General features: G+C 34.2%; 2 protein-coding genes across 3 annotated transcripts in view; both read right to left on the bottom strand.

Annotated features, from left to right (window-relative positions):
• LOC126830718 (uncharacterized) overlaps positions 1-10,627 on the bottom strand; it is a 52,630-nt gene extending 42,003 nt beyond the window's left edge. Inside the window, exons 1-6 of one of the 2 annotated variants that reach the window (XM_056102975.1) lie at positions 9,913-10,627; positions 9,480-9,692; positions 8,546-8,641; positions 7,899-8,233; positions 7,560-7,764; positions 6,709-7,164 (exon numbers count right to left, since the gene is read on the bottom strand). In XM_056102975.1, the coding sequence (XP_055958950.1) occupies positions 6,887-7,164; positions 7,560-7,764; positions 7,899-8,233; positions 8,546-8,641; positions 9,480-9,692; positions 9,913-10,087 (1,302 nt within the window). In that variant the 5' untranslated portion in view covers positions 10,088-10,627 and the 3' untranslated portion in view covers positions 6,709-6,886. Of the gene's footprint in view, positions 1-6,708; positions 7,165-7,559; positions 7,765-7,898; positions 8,234-8,545; positions 8,642-9,479; positions 9,693-9,912 lie in introns of those variants that run through there. The other variant, XM_056102974.1, reaches the window with a different exon arrangement.
• A 391-nt stretch (positions 10,628-11,018) lies between these two features.
• Positions 11,019-19,208, bottom strand: LOC126830715 (uncharacterized). The gene is made up of 14 exons (XM_050561128.2): positions 18,978-19,208; positions 18,635-18,821; positions 18,113-18,330; positions 16,296-16,528; positions 15,282-15,435; positions 14,735-14,913; positions 14,406-14,543; positions 14,036-14,201; positions 13,681-13,822; positions 13,265-13,386; positions 12,614-12,753; positions 12,320-12,467; positions 11,566-11,769; positions 11,019-11,254 (listed from the first exon to the last, which is right to left on the bottom strand). The coding sequence occupies exons 1-14, from the start codon at positions 19,057-19,059 to the stop codon at positions 11,019-11,021; spliced, it is 2,349 nt and encodes a 782-aa protein (XP_050417085.2). The 5' UTR covers positions 19,060-19,208.
• Positions 19,209-19,973: the final 765 nt, after the last annotated feature.

Here is a 19,973-nt window from a genome sequence, read left to right as displayed (position 1 = left end):
TCCTGGGGAGAGGATGGGGGCATTATTATTTATTATTAATAAACTCTTATATACCACATTATTTACAAATGAAAGTATATAAGATACATACAATCTGAAAACTTTAAAATAATACACAATGATACATAATATAAAGATAACATTTTTTGTGGGTTAATAACGTGATTTAAAAAACCCACGCTCACTATCTATTACTTTCTCTGATACAAAATGGGACCTTATTCAATAAGACGTGACCTTAAAAACGTAAGAGCGTTCACCGTTTGGGCTTCCAATTTTATTCCACTCTCTTATACTGGATGGAACAAATGATCTGGACAAAGGGTTCAGTACCGTAACAGATTTTATTTAGTTTATCTTCATTTCGAAGTGTATTATGTATATGTTGGTTCACCAATTAATAAGGTGGAGTTAGAGTGTTTATGATTTTGTATAAAGTTAAAGTTTCTGTCTTGATAGGGTTAAATTTCACCGCTGCACTTTGGATACCAGAATAAAAATGCCTCTGGAATTCGAAGATGTTTTATTTATCATAAAACATTGTTGTCGATTGTCAAGAAAGTTCTTGAACCACAATAATAAATCACCTCGGACAACAGTAGCATCCAGTTTGAGGCAACTTCGGTATACCAGACTCTGGTAAAAGCCTAGTACATATAATGATTATGGTCAATATTTTGACAAAAAAAGTGATTTAGATCTATTAGTTGTAAAATAACCGAATCACCTGGAAGGAACACTCTTTGGAGTGTTAGTACTGAATTGTTCTTTAAGAAGTCAAAGACACACTGATATTTTGTTATTGCGAATTAAGTTTTATTTTCGATCTGCTCACAACATACATCGGCAGTTTGAACAAAGCTTAACATTGATTAATCGTGTAGTACGCGGGCGTTATCGTATCTTGTCTGTTTAGTGCACTAGGGTCATTACCTACAATTGGTTGACAATTAGATTTGGAATTAATTCATATCTAATATTTAAACTCGGTAGTGTAATACTATAAAATTATCATTTCTAAATTAATTCCACGAATGCAATAATAATATATAAAGGATATTTGTCGTTTTAGAGTGAATAATATATTTTATTTCATCGAGAAGCAAGAAAACTTATATTTTCACGAATGCGTAGCATGAGTGAAAATATAAACGTTTTCTTGCTTACTGATCATAAAATAAAAATCAATATAATTTTATTAATAGTCTGACATAAAGTCGTGATATACTTACCTAGCCTGTATTTCATAAAAATAAAAACACAAAAGTGACCCCGCAATTAATCCTTTTATAACATTTGCCATTATTTACTTCGGTTCATTGTAGCCTTCAGTTAATAAATTGTAGATAGATGTTGTGCTATGATATAACCTTCTCGTGTGTGAAAAAAATTCTAGAAATAGTAAAGACCCTGATATTTGATTTAAAAAATTAAAATCGTCTTAAATAAGTTTATGTACGGTGGCTGATAAGGGACAGGAAAAATAATATCAATTTTAATATAATTTGTTTTTTTTTATAATTTTCACCCAAGTCAATTTTAATTTCCACCCAAGTCATTTGTAATATAATTTTATTTTTATAATTTCCACCCAAGTCAATTTTAATATAATTTTTTTTTTTATAATTTTCACCCAAGTCAATTTTAATTTTCACCCAAGCCATTTGTAATATAATTTTTTTTTTTAATTTTCACCCAAGTCATTTGTAATATAATGATGGGCCATTTTGACCGGACTTTGCTGGTCTTGAAAGTACCGGGGGAGGGGGATTCTTTCGGGTGGGAAAATAAACGTGCAGGAGTCGACACAATCTTAGTCGGGATCTGACAGTGAAACGCAATGAAATGAAATGAGGGTTTAACGTCCTACTGTTCTGTCAGGACTGGGCTAGTGAATGTAGTATGCCAGAGGGGAAATTATCAAAAAAAAACCAAATTATATTAAAATTGACTTGGGTGAAAATTATAAAAAACAAATTATATTACAAATGACTTGGGTGGAAATTAAAATAGACTTGGGTGAAAATAATAAAAACAAATTATATTAAAATTGACTTGGGTGAATATTAAAAAAAAATAAATGATATTATTTTTCATGTCCCTTATCAGCCACCGTAGATTTGAATGGACTAAGCGTACTTATTTATGTTCAGATTAATTGAATGTCGAATGCAATATGTTTTCATAAATAGCAACGCCTATTCTTAAGCCGTTTTCAAGTATTGGTAATTTGTCTACAGTAACTAAAACTTGTATTTTATTGCTTTCGATTAACAAAGTCAATACCCGTAGCTTAAAGATGGACTTAATTTATAAAGTAAATTTAAAATGTGTTGTTAGCCAGGTAATATATATATATATATAATGATAATATATTTGTTATGTCCATATAAGCTCTGTATTTGTTGTTGTGAATGTTTACGCCTCCCTGTAGATGTCATTTAGTAGTTATTGATGTGGGTACTACGTCCAGATCACAGTAATATGTAATAACGTCGGTGGAAAGGTTATGTAGTAATGCCCACTCAATTACATTGCTCATTTTCATTTTAATATGATTTTGTACTTTCCTCCAGTTTAAACCCTCCCTCAATCAAGTCCCTCGGGGTTTGAGTAAATCAACGCTAAAATGTCACGATATTACCCTTTTGACAACTCTGTACCCGGGGGCCACGGTGGTTCAGTGAGTAGGGCGTTGGCTCACTAACCTCTAAGTCGCGTGTTCGATTCCTACGTGGGTTGGATGGCTGAATTGTAGCACGTGCGTGCTGTATCATAAAGTCTGTCATTGAGTCAACTGGCGTGGTTTCGAATCCCCGGTTGTACGTGACAAGGAGTAGGGTCGCCTGTCCAACTTCGTCCTCCGCGCAAGCGAATTATGGAAATAAAATTCAACCATATGTTAGTCCCGAAATGACCTAGTTTGTGTCGAGTGGGCGTTAAACCCCATCTCCCTCTCTCTCTCTCTCTCTCTCTCTATCTCTCTCTCTCTCTCTCTCTCGATTCCTACGTTCGCTGAGAAAATTCATCGGGTTTTTCGACTTGGTTACGGGTGCCTGGTATAACTGTTCGGGTGGCATGAACAATCGAGGTTCAGTGAGTACGTAAAAAAAACAGGAGAGCTGGAATTTGAAATAAAAGTAAATCACAGCGCCGCTGTCTGGGAAAAATTTCCCTCAAAGCACACTAAGTGGGGCATTCTGGGTCCATTAGCCCAGTGGGTGCAGAACAGTAGGACGTTTAACCTCGTTTCATTTCATTTCATTTCAAATCCGTGCAAATCACCTTTAAATTAGCCGACAGGACATGTACTGGTATGTTTCTATTCAACGACTTTACTTTCTTATTGTATAGGCCTATTCACAAATGTATGTAGTTATAGGCATTTGAGTTTTATCTAAGTACTGTAATACAACCCTGTTTCCTTTTGTACTGAATTGACCTGGGTTATACCATTCGGACTAATTCGCTTTGAGTGACATTTTTCGGACATCGATCATCTTTTTTTTCATCAATTTTTGGAAATTGAAATTTGATTAAATTGACTAAAGAATTAAAATTTAAATTTCTTTTATTAAAACAGTGTCTAGCGCCACTATAGTATAGTCACCTGTTTTATTAGCGACATTTTATTTGAAACATTCCATACAGCAGTTATATTTTCTTGATGACATAGTAAACATACCACATTAATACAGTTACATTTTCGTAGTGTTAACGCTATTAGGACTGAGAGTGAGAACGGTTCTCAGTACGGATTACTGCGCATGCGTCAAATGAACCTTGACTTTTGTTCTGCTACCGGTGTTCTAAAGGATACTAACTTAGCCTATGATTATTGATTATTTAATAATTTCCACATAAAAGTAAATTCGCTTCGTAAATTTTGAAAATTTAATAATTTTCACATAAAAGTAAATTCACGAACGATCTAACGGTGCCCATTTGTCCATTGCGAGTGTAGTTCTAATATCCAACATTATGTCATTCTTGCAACGACAAAGAGCTGTCCCTTCTAACTTTCGGCCATTTAGTGTAAAACCAGACACAATTAAAATTTATATATATATATTCTTTAAAAATAACAAACTGAAGATTGGTCTTCATATAAATTCATTACCAACCGGTTTCACAACATAGTGATCATCAGGGTAACTTATACATTGTGTTGCTAATGGTATAGCGTTAACAATGGCAAGGGACGTGATTCATGGCGTCATACGCAGTAAATGTGACGTCAACATGAATTCATGTTAGTTACAGTTTAAAGATACATTATGGAAGATAAGATAAAGAGATGGCAGTTCTCGCTATAATAGTTAAAAACTAGATAGAGTAAAGGTAATTTGCTGAAAATTTCAGTCAAATTGATCCACTATGAGCCGAGAAAGAAGCGGGTGAAATTTTTGCATAGTCTCGGTCATCATTACTAAAATCATTAATATAAACAGCATAGTCTCGATTATCCACTTTTATTGATTTAATTATCAATGGCCGTTAGCGGCATATAGGAATCTAATCCAGCCAACATCGAAGGCTAGCCTTGACATCGAGAGTTTATTATGGTCTGGATAAGTTAATTAATGTTTAATTGATAATTTAGATAACATTTCAGGCCTAAAGAAAGACTTGTAATAAGCAGATTTTGCTCTTGCATAATGCATGTTTAATTTAGGGGTATATCCTTCAATAAAGAATCGTTCTTTGATTTTCCTCAGCTCTTCATTCTCCGTGCGCATTTTGTATATAGGACAGATTGTGAACTGGGGATTGCAATTCTTTGCGCATTCATCTATATGTGCGCTAAGGGGTATACATCTATAATAGATCTATAATAGATGTATACCCCTCAGCGCACATATAGATGAATGCCCAAAGAATTGCAATCCCTAGTTCACAATCTGTCCTATATACAGAATGCGCACAGACAGATTGTGAATTGGGGATTGCAATTCAATTGAATTGGGTTGACCCGATGTGTTATTTCGATTAGTAATCGGTAATCTTTGCACAATTAAATTTTTGTTTAGGAAGATTTTAGCGGAAGTCGATTGGCTTACTAATTTTAGTTCGAATTTTGGTTTACGATGTCGACAGTTGAATACAAAAATACGACACTGGTTTCGTGACTATAAACAATAATCCAACATAATAAGCTTAAATAATACGAACCCGGACCTTTGGATCCGACACGTGTATGCGGGTAAAACCCACAGCAAACGATCTATTAAATAACAATAAAATGAAAGAACAAGGAAGAAATTGTAAATAGGTCACGTATGCAGTAAACTACGTCTTTTATGGTATACTCGTATATCAACATTTTATTAATATATTATAAATTATGGAAAATCATTGAATACTTAAAAAAGAGTGTGTAAACAAATCATAAATGTACTTATACAATCAGCGATGGAATAGAAAATTGGTCTTAAATTTTACGTTCAAGGGAAATTGGCTATCTCCGATGCAACTATATTTTCTAATGACGTCAAATGGAAATTATAACAAGATAGTTCAGTCATCATGGTGTAAATAGAAAAAGTATTGAGAATGGAAAAATATGCGTTTCACACTGTACAATATCGACAATCATAGTGCGGCTATCGGCCAAAAGAATGTTAATGGCTGTGAATCTGAGAGTATATAATTAATAGAATGTGCGTTCTAGGGTAGACACCAGGCAGATTCTAAGAGAGGAGAGACCGTTGAGGTTCAAGTGACACCAATGCGCTACACAATACACACTGCAACCTCTGTCGTGTTATTGAGTCAAATGTTGATGGATGGACAGACAGACATAGGTGACGACATAATACACCCTTTCTGAAATGTGGGCGTGTAAAAACAAGTATGCAAAACGAATTATTTAGAACGAGATTACTCGGGGCTGGCATTAGACACCCATATAACTATTCTAACAAAAGATGGCTTCGCTCGTCACAGCTAGGATTACTCTAGTTAAAAGTCCATATGCTTGACACACCGAAGACCTTTGTAGATACGACAAAATCCATCAAAGAACTGTGAACTATTCTAATTCAATCATTTGCCTGCGTAACGTACTGTCTAGTTAACGATTTCGGCGGCTTGATCTGTCCTTTGAAGAGATTACTCCCGTTTTTTTCCCAGTAGATACCACTTACAGCATTCTAGAAAAAAGATTACACCTTATAGACACCACGTGGAATATACCTGGATAATTAAGTAGTTGACTCTGAGACTACTTGTTACCTAGTTGATACCTAGAAGCTTATTCCAGAATATGATTTCTCCCGCATGGTACCCCGTGCACGTACTATTATAGTTAAGTTTTCCAGCCGCTTGATACGCCGTGGAATATATATTCTTATACGTCAAACGCTTGAAACCCGGTGGACGACCGCAGGACTCTTCTAGACCGCCTCTTATATATAATTAGATAGGAAATACTAACCAGCACTGTTGAATATATTCAATCATAGTATAGGAATACTATTTACAGCAGCCACTACTTGGGTTATTAAAAAAATCAATAATAATAATGCAGGAAAGAATAATAAAGATCTACGATGACCAACGTTGAATATACTTGCTGTATAAGTATAATGACGGGAAATTCCAGTGTTAAATATTTATATATTTATTGTATGAAAATGTAGGAATAAATTATAATGTTTGACAGCAGTGTGTTAAATATATTTTTTAAAAATATTGGGGAAACAAATCACAATCATTTGCATTAGGTAATATTGTAGAAACAATCTAGAAATAAAATAAAACCAAGTACGAACAATCCAAACCATAAGACAGAATTCGAAGTCCTAAAAAACGTTATAGGCAAAATAGTGTATTCAAGCAAAATAGTGTAATCAGCAAGATATTTTGAAATAATAATATCAGTATGTTAAAGTACAATGGTATGATTATAATGTAGGAAAAGGCCGCAGGGGTCGACCGCTGTTATTGTTAAATATAATTCTGGTAATTCCGATATATCAGGCATCTGGATGGTAAGGGAGGCAACTTTTGTCTCCTGCCATTGCATAACATCCGCTCCTCCCAGGGACGTTCCTAAACTGACTTCATAATACAGGTTCTGCCATGCGGACGTAAATAAATCTCTCCATGACATTTCCATTGATTTACCATCAAATGATCTGGAAATTAGTAATTTTGAACCCGCTGAAATATATAGAGTAGTAATAATAGTAACTTTATTCATTCAGAATATACCATTCAATATATAAACCAGTAGTCACATTGTACAGTCCATTCGACGTGGTTCCACTGCATGATAAAATTCAAATAATATTAAGAAAATTAGCATCTTTCTAAACACAGGACAAGAACAATGTTCATCTGGTTAAATGCGCTATCGTTGCAAATGTACGGCTGCAATGTTTCCCTAAAGTGTTTTCGAACTCCACTTCATAAACGAAATAAATGATACCCCAAACTGAATCCAATTTCTGGCATAATCCAATCAAAAAAGTAAAGCCGTTTTGTTACACGCGGATAATATTACACATCGTAGAGCAAAAATGAATGTTTGTATTGGCAGAATGACTTATACAAACCTTGTAAAATAGGAGGTTGTGCTACAGATGATATTACTGTTGATATAGAATTGCCTTGTCTTCCTAATACATTAATAGTAGAAACACTAACATTATAGTTAGAGTTAGGTTGTAGTGATAAACTTCTTAATTTAGCCTGGTTATAACCAATCTCTGTAACTCGAACTTCTTTATCTAAATTATAACCTTGACCATACACTGATACCTAGTAATAAAATACATAAATCTAATACTTGTAATAACAGTCAGGGTGGTTATTCTAAACCGAAACACTAAATCGTTTTTTTATGAAAAAGTGCCAATTATCTAAAATATCCCCTTTTCTTAAAAGATATATACCTTTATAGACTTGGTCTCAACTCTGATATTTTCTAAATCCCATTTTAATCGTAAACTATCAGTCACTGGATAACAATCATCCTTCACCGGATATGCAGATACTCCATCTTCATGAATAGCGATCTGACCGTCCGCTATGGCAGCCATTTTGATTATAACCAGAACGCCATCAGTAGTAGCTGTAGTTGGCAATCCAGCTTTATTATAACATCTTACAGTAGAATAAACTAGTTTAGAGTTCTGTATTTGATCAACACTGAGTTCAACTTGAACAAATGATTGTTTATCTGGTACAGGAGTAAATGGCTGTATATCAACACCGCCTTGCGTTGAACCTTGTATATAAAACATTAATTGATAAATGTATACACGTGTGAATAATCCAATAACCTACATGTAGTCTAGTTGATACAAATAATAGATTGTATGTTGCAGAAAATAACAATAATTACATTCGACCTTCGACTTAGAGATACGTCATTGTTATATGTTGTAATGCAAAATGAATGTGGATAACGTCCTACTGTTTTACACTGGTTGGGCTAATAAAGACGGGCATTCGCCATATAGTGTGCTACGAGGGGAATCTTGCCTATAACCCATTCACAAACTACTTTATTACAACGTTGAAAATTTTAAAGTATTACCTATAGCCCATTGACAATATTCTATTCCTGATTCTGGATCTCCTATTTCCCAATTAACTGATACACGTTTCGTCAGCTGGAAATTTACATCATTCGCTAAAATGAACAAAACATATTTAAATCAACAGCAGAGAAAGACAAGTTAAAGTAGCCAAGTCTCTAACTCGATATCATCCAAAACCTTCGATAATGAAAACATGAATTATTTGTCAATTTTAATCAACATTGGTGTTGTGATCTTACCGACAAAAGATGGGCTTCTGATATCCAATATTTAAGACAAAATAAACATTTTACGATTGGTACACGAATCGCGTACCATAATGCATTTCAGCGCAATTTGTAAAAAGCGACTCGGAGAACGAGGTTTAACATATTTCACAAGTCATGTCAAAGGGTGACCTCATATTTTTATCTGGAGAGCATGCGCAAAAAATACTATCGGTGCAGACTGGAATAACCAGACGCTAGAGATTGTCATTCGATTGAGACTTCTGGCATATCCGAACATAACTGCTTTGAAATTAAAGTAAAAACGGAAACGATTGAATGTAAATCATTTTTTTTACATTCATATATAATTATTATATAGGTTGCGACCTATTTGTGTCAATTTGTAGGTCCCAAATATTAGCGATTTAGCTCCTTTAATATATTAAACAAGAAACAATTTTCGGTGCCATCACGTGGGTGTGAATTCTTCTTTCACAATTTTGATGACACCGGTTATGTGGTTTTGATATAAACCAAAGCTTAAACCTTCGACAATGTTAACTTTGATTGGTTTAGTGACGAGTAAAGGACTACCAAGTTACAACTAAGTTTTTACCATGAACATAGGTTCTTTCAATTTATTTAAATACCTGATATTTCATTGTGGTGGCCAATAATATTTTCCATTAAAGTACCTCACAATAACCATTTAATTTCTTACCTATACCATCGTTTATCTCTGATATTATTGGCGGAGTCATATCGACAACAATACTCTCTGATTGGCTGACAGTTGTTAGTCCGGCGCCATTTGTTGACATCACGGTCAGATAAAGTAGTGTATTATGGGCTAATTGGAGACCGGATGCTGTAACTTGCTGATTTCTGCCAACATTTGTGAACGACCGAATCTGGTTTCCACCTTTCACGGTTCCTGGATTTTAGAAGAGAAGAATGCTCCCTGAGTAATTTTTCAATATAATCGGTAAACATATACTGATACCAAAATCAACTCGATTTCTAATAAAATCTACGAAGAAAGGAAACGTTAGTTATAAATAAATACTGATATGATATAAACAATAATGTATTACTTAACTAGTAACAGATATATTTACATAATATAGTAATAAATGTATTCAAACTAAACTCACCTAGCGCCCATCGATAATCTGTAATAGGACTTTGATCATCTTTAAAATGCCAGGTAAGATGAAGAGATGACCAATAAGGTCTAAACACTGTATGATGTATTAAATGATTAGAATCACGTGTTATATCTATATAATTAACTTGTTGTACATATACATCATCTACAGCTAATATCATATGTAATTTACTTGTACCAATTCTTATCACTTCTCTTGCTTCTCTTGGATGGAATACATAAGTAAATTTATTCCATAATATTAATGGCTGTTGGTCGATGGTACATATCCCCTGACATCGTTCTGGGTCAAGGCTGAAAGTGTGAGTTTCTTGTCCGAATTGCACGAAACCTTCCACGTTGTGATGCTGAATGCTAACGTCATGTGGGTATCCGACATGTACAATAACATGGTAAGCACTTTGGGTGTTTAAATTAAACACTGTTTGCTGAATATGACCTCTCACTTTTATATATGTTTCGCCTTCGTTTGAAACGGACGGTTGTGATTGGATGATTTTAATACAAGAGGTGGTGTCTTTAAACCAAGGAGCTGGTGGTTGGTCATCACATTCCTTATTTGATTCCGTCACGCCTTCTTCAAATGATGGATTGGCGATGAGATTTTCTCCAATATATTCTATATCAACCGGTACTGGGGGCGTGATATCAATTGTAATACCATCAGACACTACTACATCAGATTTCAACCCACTCCCATCTACAGCATACACTTTATTATAAATTTTTATACCTATAAAAATAAAATACAGTAACGGTATTTGTTACGGTGGCAGTAATACTTTGATAATAGAAGATCGCATTGGAAAAAAAGCATTCAGAAACTTTCTTCTAAAGAAGAGATGGCTTGTGGTATAATATATTTGAGGGGGGCTCTTTCTACAGTTAATTGAAGAGATAAAAGAAACCTTTTTCATTATCTTATTCTCGTTCACTATACCAGTGCAGGGGACCGGTATCGCAATTGTCGAGTCAAGAAAACAATATGACGAGTGATATATTAATCCCTACTGTAGAATCCATAGTGTCACGATATTGAAAGGATTTTTATTTAATTAATCCAATTCTTATCTGACGGAAATTGGGATTCAATTAATATGGAAACTTTGTATTAGAATGCCTACCATGATTTAAAGGTGAGGTTAGGTTTACAGACACTCTAGTATTTAATCCTACATTCTTCCAGTCGTGTATATTACAATCTGTAGTACTAATACCAGTACCAATACACCAGTAATATTTAACTATACCAGTACCACTATCAGTACACCCATACCATGATGATGATATAACTGTTGTAGAGTATTGGTAATCTTTATCATAGATATCTGTTAAATATGAAATAATAAAAGACCGTATCCCCCAATTTATTATGGTTGTCTATAAAAAGCATAAATAATAAACTTATCACATAAAGGAAAATAACTGGGAAATATGTACCAGATTTAAAAAATTAAAATCGTCTTAAATAAGTCTATGTGGGTGAAAATTATACAAAAAAACAAATTATATTAAAATTGACTAGGGTGAATATTAAAAAAAAAATGATATTATTTTTTATGTCAGTTATCAGCCACAGTATCTATGAGCTATGTTGGGTAATTTGATATATATTCAATAATTTCAATAGTTTACTTACCATTACCATCATGTATAATACCGGAAGTGGGAGTTGTATTGTCTATTAATATGCCATCACTATTGGCCCAGCTCAATAATCCTGCTTTATTATAAGCTAGTACAGTACTATAATATTCTCTATTCTCTTGTAGATTTAGATTAGTAGCTGTATATACACTAGTATTTCCAGGTACTCTTGTAGATGACTGATGAACGTTGTGGCCTACATTTCAGAAAAAGAAGTCAAAATCGCTATTGATTACATTATTAAAAGACGCATTATTTAACATAAAGAGCTAACAGTACTCGCTATAATGGTTTCAAGATAAATAGTGAAAAGGCAATATATTGAAAATTTCAGTCAAAGTTTTCTATTCTGAACGAAGTTATCAATGTTTGAAGTTTTGATAAGAATAGCGTAGTCTCGATTTTCATTACTACCATTGTTACAATAATAAACAATGTCTCGATTATCTCACTTCAAATCATCAAATTCTGATATTCTAAAAAGTCGAGTATGGGCATTCTTGTGAATAAATGTCTAATAATTCATATATCATTTTCGGCTAAAAGAAAGATCTAGCTGTTATATAATGTATCTTTAAGATACACTAAACTAGAAAATAAGAGTGGGCGGGACTGATTAAAAGTGTCCTTAGGAATGGAAACCTCATTTTAACAATGCTGTCATAAAAATAATAAATACTTGTTTCCTTTAAACATTCTGATTCGCAAATGTCATTCAATGTAATTATGTTAGTATTAAAACCCACCTTGTGGATGTGTGCTTATATAAGACTTAAAATAATCGAATCCATGAATTCCTCCTCTAAATTTATTCTTCCAACCAACAATAATCTGATTGCTTGATGTTTGGTAATCTAAATCCTTAACACTTGATATAGTTTCTAATTCTTTTATCTGGATAAAAAATAGAGAAATATATCTCAAAATCAAATCAATAATTCTATTTAAAATAGGTTAATCAAAACGAATAAAAAAGTAATCGTTCTAATAACAGTTTTAATTAAATAGTTTTGTGTTTTTAACTTATTGTATGTACTTACAGCAGCTGTCGCTATGTGACTGACACTAGGCGCAGACGACAGTGATGTAATGCCGGGAGACTTATATATCGCATATTGATTTGTATTATACCATACCCTCACAAATACACTATATGGTATAGACTTATCTAAAACCTTAGCTGGAATATATAAAATATTATTACGAAATTACATGTACTAGAAATACAAAGGGACATAAAGCCGACACCTGTGGCACACCTTTACAAGCAAGAAGATTTTTGTTTTATAGAAATAAAATGAAATGAGATGGGGTTCAAGTCCCACTGTTCTGCTCCCACTGGGCTAATGAAGACGAGCGTATGCCATACAATGTGCAATAAGGGAATTTTTGCCCGGTCAGCTGCACTATGGCATACTCTTCTATCGAATTCCAACTGCCAAATGATCTTTTACATGTACGCCATTGTATGCGTGGGACCTCGGTTTTTCATTCCATCCGAACGACAAGACATCCGTCCTTGTTAGGCATTCCATACTGCACCACTTTAAATGTTTCAGTGTTTATAGTTAAATATATTGATGAGATAGTCTAATGAAGACTGTGTGCATTGTTAATATTGCATACTAATAAATATACAGCATTAATGATTGTTTCTTGAAAGAAATGAATACAATTTTTAAAAGGTATACCTGTAGGTAAAGTTATTATAGTTTCGGTATTTTCACCAACATCAAACCATGTCCTTTCTGTATCAGTGTCATATATTCCACTGGGTGAATTTTCACTGGAATATCCGGCACTACATTCATATCTAAAATATATGCCGAGTTTGAATTCCTAGTAATTTCTATAGCGTTCATTAATAAAATAATGAACTAAAATGGACTTGGCAGGCTGAAGCCTAGAACCTCAGTCTTACACACCCGTCATCATCATCATCATCATCAACTGCGTTTAAAACATATATTCAGCTTCCTCTAGTCATGAAGGTTAGGGATGTTTAATTTACCTTTTAGACGAGAGACCGTGTTGGTTGATTAAATAGATTTAATTACCTTTATATTCGCAAGACCTTGTCGGTATAATATACTTTAATTTAATTTACCTTATAGGAGAGATGCCTTGTGGGTTTATTATCCTCCATCTGGCAGCTACAAAATTATCAGACGATGTGTAGTAAGTCTGTGCAGCATCAGATGACATCAAATTAGTCATGTCAGTAACTTGGACAATATTATTTGGATTCCCTGCAAGGATGATTATAAATAAGAAATCAATCACATGGCCGATAGCATCAAATATACAAAAACATAGAAATACAAGTATAGGGTGGCATATAAAATCTGGAATTATTTAAGACAGACTAAACACTGTAGCGAATGTGAAGGTAAACCTAGGAGCAAAGCTCACAAAGAATTAATTAATATGAATAATTTTAAATAAAGTTGATAGATATATACCTGTTGAGATGTCTCTGCAGTTTTCAGCATCTGAACATGATTTGTCTTGTGCAGCACAAACACAATGTCCAAGACAATTATACGGTTGACATCTCCTGACTAAATCTAACATTCCTCCTTCTGCAAGTTCAAATTCAGAATGAGCAGGCTGACTTTTTAATCCAACCTATGTCAAAAATAAAAATGAAATGATATGTAACACAATAAAACAATTAGTAGTAGAATATATTCGTGGTTGTGTTGATAGGTACTGATGGGGAAGTGGCAATTTTGTCTACGACAGTATTATTTGACAGCTGTGATACATTCCTTGGGTTTAACTAATTTCTCATCTTATACTGCTTATAATACACTAGAAATCAATAATTACCCCGTTAACAGCCCATACAGATATGAAAACAGAATTGCCCATATGAAGTGTCTTGGTAGTTATTGTAACTGATTGTACCATTCCTTCATCATCAAAATTATCTCCAGCTACATGTTGAAACGTGGTTTGTTGATCGCCCTGTTTAAAACAATTTTCAGAAACGAATTTAGTGAAAGTATAGAAAATATGTCACATTAACTAAGATTAACTGGAGACCGAAGCCAAGTATTTAATTTAAAAGGTGATGTGTGTTTGAATGCTGCTAATTTACTTCAATTATTATATTTTGCTCACGGATACAACATATTACTATAATCAGAGATACGTGCCTGGTTGAGATCGGTAAGGAAAGGTTTGGTTCCAACACTGACTTTATACTCAGTTATACCAGTATGTAGATCGGCAAATCCCAACCATGCTAACTTAATAGACGTAGTAGACCAGTGATTCCAGTTATTCCTATCTCTGTTTAAGTTAGCGGCGTGGTCAGTATCAATAGCAAACATACCTGAAATAACATTCACAAAATATTTCTTTGAGAAGATACACACTTTGTACGATGGTAAAACTTCAAAAATCTGCATGATGACAAGTAAAATGAGATGGAGTTAAAATCGTTTATGATTATCATATCACTAAAAAAAAATCATAAACAAAATGGTCTGCAAATCGACATCGAGCTCACATTGTTTATAAATATCAAATTACTTACCAATATTAGAGTGGAAAATAAATTAAATGAATTAAAATTGCCGGCTTTCTGTTATGTATTTGGATTAACTTTGATCGTGAATTAGTGATCAGGTATCACGACCTTTGTTCTTCTATGCATGCATAACCATTAGCGCTCTCAATCAAAAGAATCAATACACGTACCTCTGGTAGGCGGTGTAGAATCAACTAGTATATCATCTGTAACACTCGACAGACACAAACCAGCTAAATTACAACCAATCACTTTAACTTTATATTTACTACCGTCGTGTAGAGCGAGACCAGAAAACGCAAACTCTGTTACCACACTAGGAATCTGAAGAAAAATTAGTAATATATTCCCTAAAATTGAAAGTATTCCAACTATACAATTTTACCCTGTCACTGTTCATAATGTAATAATATAGGGGTTATTTTAGTTCTATGAAAGGTGTTCTGTTTTATATATTAAAGTGGTTAAACAAATAGGTGATAACGAGAAATGGGCTAAGTAGGTATTTCGCAAAATTTCATTTTCTTAATCTCACTCACTGACAGTTATGCCAGTATCCATTTCTGCAAAGGGGTTACTATCGTCTAGACATTTGATGCACAGATCAGTACAAGTAAATAGAATAACGCTGACGTTAAACAGCAGCCATACGAAACACTCACCCAACAATGGTAATTGTCCCGTCCTAATAGCTGACACATCTATACTTTCTATATAAGAAAGAGCAAGGTTAAATGTCCCTTCAGAGATCATTTTTAGAGATCATAGGAAAGATATCTTTCGGGGTTCCTAGGGGAACATCATATCCACAACCTCCTCGGCTTAGAGGCCGGAATGGCTCTCGCCACAGAACACACGCTAAGTGAGAACAAGCTCTAAGTGCTAGATAACTTATATTTAGCTTATATTTATTGTCATAGCTGGTGTGTAGCTGCCTGTATGTAACCTGTGCATTGTGGATATTATAAAAATATAAAAAACATAGTTAACCAACAAAGTCTTCCATAGTCAATTGATCCTTGAAGTTTTATCCTAATTGACTGTAGAGGCACAATAAGACAAAGTGGTAATGGCACTGCATTTTTTTTTAAATAACTGAATGTAATATAGGTATGCTATTTTCTTATAAAAATATTTCATGTTTTAAAAAACAAAGCATGTTTAAAATTATCAATAGGACGTACCTCCATAGCTGAAGAAGTGAAATCTCCCAATAAATGGGGTGAAATAGAAATGTACTGTCTTTCTATATCCGATTCATCATCAGTAAACTTCCATTCAATTTTAATACTAGATTTTGATATGGTAGTTGAAGGTAAAATAGAACTAAACGATGAAACGGGAACTGCCCTTTGCGCCACTACTGGTAATGTTGTATCGATTTTAAAACCATTTGATGTAGCTTCGCTGTATAAACCTAATAAAATCAAATCTAGGTGCAGTGGCGGCTTTGAAATGCACAAATAATACAAACGATGATGATATAAATATAATAATAATCCTATGCAGTTCTAACAAAACAAAGATGTGGATTCGTCTGAAAAATAAACCCGGGTTTAGAGGAGATAACGCTGGCACCTTCTCGAATCATACTATAAAAGCCTTCTGGATCCACATTCCATTTCAACGCCATGCTAAATTATAGTTTGTGTTTGTGAGGTCACAGGATAGCTAAATGACTAATAGGCAATTTATGTAACACACATAACCAATTGGACTAACCCAGAGGTTGCCAGGCACGATATGCCCACATTTTGCAAGAGATGAAAAGAAACCAATGCGATTTTGTACAATCAGGGGCCATAATGCGATACATGCCAATTTCGACAGGAGCCGGGATCTGTGGGCGATAGACCAATATGTCAAGTTTCATCAAAATCGGATAAAAATTGTGACATGTAGAGTGGTGAAAATGTGGGCGTATAAAAAGACATCAGTTGTGATCAATATCCATCTCCTTTACATATTTAGTCTCGAATTGAAATAGTTTGTATTTAGTGGACGTTAAACCCCATTTCTCGCTTTATCTCCGTTGTGCTAAGATTCTGTGGTAAATCAACATGACCCAACCCTTGTATCAAATTCAAATAAAATTGACATCATGCGTTCATCGTGTTCACCATCACCCATGATACCATAGCCCGCAAAGGGGTGATAACTCTAAACAATTTTAGCAAGGCAGATAACCTTCTTTTGACTAGGACTCTATTTATAACTACTTATATAACAACAGAGCCGTCCCTAAAGCCGACTAGAGCACATCCTCGCTATATCCCCAGTGGTCTCATTCCGTTCTACTCCATGATACCCTGGCTTAATTTCAAATTATCTTCCCTGGCCTTGATTGTGGCTAAATTCTACGAAACAATCAAAAAACAGTTTACAGACCAGTCTTACTAATGACACGACCCTCGTTTCGCGTTCGTAGATAACCCATTCATGTCCATCTACTGAATGATTTATGTAAATAATCTATATATTTTTAATTCATTTATATTTAATTGTATTATCAAAATCTGTAGTACGTTCCGTTGATTTCAAATATGCAAAGCATCTATTTTTACTATCCATTCTTTGTCTGAAATGTTTCATTCTGTTATGTCCGTCTTCCTTAATATATTATATAATAATTGGTGTTAATAAATACGCATTAAGTATAATTTAGGCTACATTCTGGCTAATAATAACCCTGTCTCTTGAAGGGGAAGCCCTAGCGGTTTTGCTTACTTTATCCGATGAGAGTTACTTCCCTTTGCAAACTTCCTTTGCAATTAACAATTTATGGGATTGGTCAATAAAAATAGCACAATCGACAACTTGAAAACATGCCCCCCCCCCCCACCAATAGATTAACCCAGGGGTTAGTGTACCGAGGATGGCTACAGCATATTGCGGACTTTTATATTGGGTCCACAACAGTAGTGCGTGTTCAAGTACGATGTAAATCAAATTATTGTTTTTGTAAGCATCACTAGGGTTATCAAAATAATTTCAGTCATACCTGCTTTATTGTAACATCTAACAGTAATATAAATTCTAGTATCAATAGGCAATAGTTTATTATCAGGTAAATTAGATTTATAGGCCAGTTCCACCACTGGTAAAACTTGAGGGCTAAGTAACTCTTCGCCTCCAATGGTTGTCCCTACTCTCCATTCATATCTCGCTATACCAGATTGTGCATCTTTAAACCCATACCATTTGGCGCCAACAAAGTTTCTGAAACCAGGATGAGAATTCTTAAAGGTTGCACATTATGTTAACCTATTCAATAGTAGAATCCGATTCTGTAAGATAATAATAGCAACACCCTTATATAAAACTACGCAAGCTGCCCATTTCCGCTTTAAGAATGTCAAGCATCTAATTAAAACGAGTTACTGTAAAATGCATTTTAAGACAATATGTACCGGTGTGGTGTGGTCTCGTATAGCGATAAGAGACTTGATAACCGTGATCCAATAATATTCTTGGATCCTTATGTCTATAAAATAAATAGACTCGATAATCGTGTTTCAATTACCTGGTTGCTTGGAATTCTACATCTAAATCTTTCGTTCCATCTACAACTCTTCCCATGTCCGGTGGTGTCACGTCAATTATTACCCCGTCAGAAGTGACCGACGTACACATGTCAGCCATATTGCACCCTGTTACCGTGGTGATATATTTTGTTCCAGGAGTAAATTTGGACGGTGGAAAGGTAAAATCTGAAATATGTATCGGTTGTTAAAATTTATTAGAACATCTACCATATTTGTATAATAAAACTTAACAACATCTTCTTGGAATACCATCAATAGTGCAATGAAAGAAAAGTTGGATTGTACTTAAAAAAAACAACATTTGTAATAATATTTCCTTACGTGAAGTTATTCCCGTTTTGATTTCTGGAATTATGTCATCACAATCATCACAGGTACCAACTTTAACAGTATAGTACTTCATTGATGAATGGGGATCACGGAATCCTTGCCATCTAACAGAAAGTGGTGATTGGTTAGTTATATAATCTACGTCATCTTCGGTATAGTTTGTATTAAGAATATCGATGACATGTCCTGTAGTAGGAGGCGTTGTATCTACTGTCACTGGACGAGATATTAATGTAGTAGATAACCCTGCACCGTTAATGGCCTGAAACACAACAATAGACAAAAAGTTATTCTAAAATTGGTATATAGAATACAAAGGTGACCAGCATATATAGCATGAATTTGAAAATGTTTCTATTGGAAATGACATCAGTTATAGCATACCTTCTTAACGATTAGTGTCTATTTATTTGAAATAATTATAGGACAAATAGTAAAACACAATGTTTGTTCCCAACTGATCATTACATCGAGCATAATTCATGAAACTATTTTTTCTATCCAAAAACGTAATGCAAAATGAGATATACCTGAACTGTGATGTAATAAACGTGTCCATCTTGTAATTTGTGTTCTAGGTTAGCTTCATCACAATCATTATCTGTTATCATATATTCCCTAATGTTTTGATGGCCTGGTCTAGTACCTATTGCCCATCGATACTCACTTATACCACTTTCGGTGTCTTTAAGTGATCCACTCCAACTGTAAAAAAATCATGTAAAAGGAATGATCCACTTGAACTATAAATAAATCAAATAAAATGACTCTTTAACACATTATTTACAACTAAATTTCTGCCAAGGGAAACCGAAGCATTCTGTTCTTTTACTTTTACATCAGACCTCTCTGTGTTATTACATCCAAACGACCAGATCCGGTAATTTGCTGGGCCACCCGTCTTCGTGAAGTCCAAAGCATCGATCCATTTAGCTATAAATGGTAAAAGGGATCGTACACGTGTCAAGCTCGGACTACTATTTCACG

This window comes from Patella vulgata, chromosome 8, assembly GCF_932274485.2.
Source record: "Patella vulgata chromosome 8, xgPatVulg1.2, whole genome shotgun sequence".
NCBI classification, from domain to species: Eukaryota; Metazoa; Mollusca; class Gastropoda; family Patellidae; genus Patella; species Patella vulgata.
This window is presented reverse-complemented; position numbering and strand designations above follow the sequence as displayed.